This window comes from Tinamus guttatus, unplaced genomic scaffold, assembly GCF_059628265.1.
Source record: "Tinamus guttatus ecotype Peru unplaced genomic scaffold, ASM5962826v1 Tinamus_guttatus_pri_ptg000055l, whole genome shotgun sequence".
Lineage (NCBI taxonomy): Eukaryota > Metazoa > Chordata > Aves > Tinamiformes > Tinamidae > Tinamus > Tinamus guttatus.
Window position 1 is genome coordinate 1,515,570 of NW_028288589.1, and position 3,843 is coordinate 1,519,412.

At 38.8% G+C, this 3,843-nt stretch overlaps 1 protein-coding gene across 1 annotated transcript; it reads left to right on the forward strand.

Annotated features, from left to right (window-relative positions):
- Window positions 1-1,531: 1,531 nt before the first annotated feature.
- IL17A (interleukin 17A) lies at window positions 1,532-2,509 on the forward strand. Its single transcript, XM_010223456.2, has 2 exons — window positions 1,532-1,771; window positions 2,212-2,509. The coding sequence occupies exons 1-2, from the start codon at window positions 1,548-1,550 to the stop codon at window positions 2,447-2,449; spliced, it is 462 nt and encodes a 153-aa protein (XP_010221758.2). The 5' UTR covers window positions 1,532-1,547; the 3' UTR covers window positions 2,450-2,509.
- The last annotated feature ends 1,334 nt before the right edge of the window (window positions 2,510-3,843 follow it).

Consider the following 3,843-nt stretch of genomic DNA (forward strand, 5'->3'; position numbering starts at 1 on the left):
GATATCCAGGCTAAGAAATCTGAGAGAAGTTTGGGCACGTATCCAGATGCTCAGACATGAAGTCAAGTGACCACGTTTGCTAAGCATGGAGAGTTATCGCACCAGGGTCAGATGTCCAGCATCTGCCCAATTCAGGATGAGAAGACATCAGAGTGACTGAGAAGCAAACTGACTTAATCTGGCAGTGACAGTGACATTAGTGTTTTTGATAGCTACATCATCTCAAGGAGTCCATGAAGTGCATCGACTCAAAAGCTCACTACTTTGCTCACTAATTTTGCTGCTAGCTTTGCTCACTGACCTTGCTGCAGTGCACGTACCAATTTTTCAGTGGTCCTCTAACAATAATGTTGATTTTTTTTTGCTGCTGTTTAGTGACATAGGTAATGTAATGACAGATCTAAGAAAGGATGAGCCCGTATCTTGTGTCCTATCTGCGTTATGGAATATATATGCATAGACCTTTACATTCATGTTATGGTCAAAAACCACAGTTGGAAAAAAACACCTACTCCACATTAACTAGGACAGCACAGGAACCCCTATAAAAAGTCCATCAGCAAATGTGCCTAGACACCTTCAGTCAACAGAGCCCAGCACAAGTATCAGCTGCAGCAAGAGAGAGAAGTAGGATGTCTCTGACCGTCTCTGCACCTCTGGTAAGAACTGGCTTTGTTTATTTTTTCCAATTTGATAGACACATTTAAATTAGAATGGATGACTGGGAGGAATGGGGATCTACATCCACCTTTAAAATATTTATTCAATCTACTAATACAAAATAAGAACTAAAACATAAGACTGCTGAATGGCATCATCTTGGGGCAGTGCTGAGATTATATGGATATATTAGTGAACTGAGGCACTGCAATATGTTCTGAAAACAAGTTAAAAAATCTGACTTGGAGTTGATTTTTGTTACCATAACCTCTGTACTGTCTTATATCTTTTATTATTTATATAATATAAATTATATAATAATTTATAATTATACAAATTATATCTACATAATATAAATATTATAATTTATATTTATATACTATATATAGCATTTATATAATATGAATAATATATATAGTATATAATTTATATAGTATACTTATATTTCTTACCACCACATTTCAAATGAGTATATAGCATACAGAATCATAGAATCATAATGTTTAGGAAAGACCTTTGAGATCAAGTCCAACTGCAAGCTCCTCAACACTATCCCTGTTAAACCATGGCCCTAAGCACCTCATCTACATGTTTCTTGAACACTGCCAGGGATGGTGACTCCACCACTTCCCTGGGCAGCCTATTCCAATGCTTGGCTAATCTTTGCATGTAGAAATTTTTCCTAGTATCTAACCTGAAATATGTGTGTCAGGACAGTGAGAATTAGTTAATACAAAGCAAGCATAGATATGATATACATTATTCCATGATTGTTCCAATGTACAGTGTATGCCCTTAACTACCAGCCAGTCAAGGCATGATGCATTATAGCACCCACATTTTGTCCTAACTGGGCCTATTTTCTTCAGCTCAGGTCACTGCTCCTCATGGTGCTGGTCCTGCTCTCAGCCAGTTCTGCCTATGGGAAGGCAGTACGGCCTGGGTCCAGGCCAGAGAGCCTCTTCAAGCAAGCAGACACTCGTTGCCCATCCACAAAAGATTCTCAATTCCCTCAAGCCGTGAAAGTCAACATAAGCATCAACAGTGTAAACCAGAACACCAAAATGAGTGCTGATGTTAGCAACCGGTCACTGGCTCCATGGGATTACAGGTATGATCTCTTTTTCTGTTATCTAATCGATCATCAAAAAAGCCTCAGAGGGTCAACACTGAACCAGTTAAATCAATGGCGCTTTAATAACATCAGAATTGGGACTTAAGAGCATCCCATGTTTTGACGGGGAGATGAAGGGCTTGGGAACATTTAATCATCTGACAGGTTGTAGAGCTCAAGCTGTTTGTAATCAGTCTTTAAAAGACAGTGGCCATTTGAAGCAGGCTCTTTGCAAAGACTGCTGAATAGTCCTGGCATGCTTGCCCAAGATAAAATCTGCAGTAGCAGAGGGTCTACTGCATCTTCTTGGGCAATCTGTTCCAGGACATACAGGTCCACATGCTAAGAGCCCATACCAATCCAGACCATCACACCTCCTGACATGTAGCAGCACTTCCATTTCACATACTTCTCTATCCTTCCACTTCAACTTACAGAATCAACAAGGACCCCAACCGCTTCCCCCAGGTGATTGCTGACGCCGAGTGCCGCCACACCAGCTGTGTGGACATGGCCGGGCAGCTTGACTACAGCGGCAGCTCCGTCCCCATCCATCAGGAGATCCTCGTTCTCCGTCGGGAACAGAGGGGCTGCCACCACTCATACCGGCTAGAGAAGATGATGATCACTGTGGGCTGCACGTGTGTCCACCCCATCATCCAACACCAAGCATGAAAAGAGTTGATTGATAGATAAGAGATGGGAGCTGCAGAATTTCCTACTCTAATAGTCAGAATGGGCCTTTGGTAAAAAAAAAAAAAAAAATAGCCTGATTCAGTTTTTGCAAAACAGTAGAAATAAATCAGATTAGCTAGTTTCTGCAGAGGAAACCAAAAAAGAAGAAAACCGTTAGATAAAAAACAAATCTTTTTCTTCACAAAATCGGTTCCAAACACCTTAATGTGCCTGTCTGAAAAAAGTAATGAAAACTCTTTGAATGTCTTTAGTTAATACTTTGACAGATCTATTTATATAATTCTATTTATACTGGTTAGCAATATGTAGCAATGTGCAACCATATTTAGCAATAAGTTAGCAATATGTATGTCTATTTATCTTCACGCAATTAAAAATCTAGCAAAACAAATCTATGGTATTTTCCTTTCTAATGAAACCTTTTCTGCAAGGAGAGAAATCACTCAATGCAATCATCACCATATGAGATTTTGCATGATGAATTAAAGAATTTAAATTCTCCTGATAATACCTGCCTCTGTTGAGATAGAGATCAACAGGGCAAGTTATGGTAAGTATAACTAAAATGATTTTACAGATAGAGATATTAAGATACCAGGAGCTATATCATTTATTGAAACACAACAGATTCACAGCAAAACCAGACTAGCAAAAAAAGCAGTCGGTAATTACCCAATTATCCACATAATTAACCATTTTAAATGAAACTTATAATAAATAAATAAAAAGTTCAACACAATGCTTTGAATCCTGAAGTGGAAAAGAAACCTTTTTTTCCCTTCCTTGTCATGCTAATCTGTCATTAAAGGAGACAGTAAAACAACCCAGAGGCGCAAAAACCTATGGGCTTTATTTAGTTGATTTTATTCACCAGCACAAGATCTTTGCAATAACAACATCCACCATTACCTCGTGCAATTGTTATAGGAATCGGCTGATCAGTTAGTAAACAGGAATTAACAATTAGCACAACTAAATGAAGTACACTGCTTGTCCCAGAAAAAAAAAAAGAAATAAAGACAAAATAAAAAGCTAGAATATAATGAAATAATATGTTAAAAGTTGTTATAACATTACTTCATCCTTGAGTGTACAGGGAACTCTCAACCTTGTAAGGAGTGAAAAATATACGTCAGCGTTTCTACACCCTGAAAATATAGGGGGGACACAACCTCAGAGGGAGTCACCTTAGCCCAGCGTCCCAGGTTAAGGAGAGTGAAGGGATACTCATGTCATGGTCTAGGCAGAGGAGTTGTTCAGTTGTCATTCTTGATCCCTGCTCAACTCATCAATGCTAGATTCAGTCTTTCATACCCTTAGGGAAGGAGTACATGACTGTCCTATGGTCATTCTTTCAAAACATCTTTTCAAAA

Bases quoted from the DNA above. Each gene is read 5' to 3' on its own strand.
- IL17A (XM_010223456.2), top strand. From the start codon at position 1,548: ATGGTGCTGGTCCTGCTCTCAGCCAGTTCTGCCTATGGGAAGGCAGTA. The intron at 1,772-2,211 runs GTATGATCTCTT...TTCAACTTACAG, and splicing joins CTGGCTCCATGGGATTACAG to AATCAACAAGGACCCCAACC.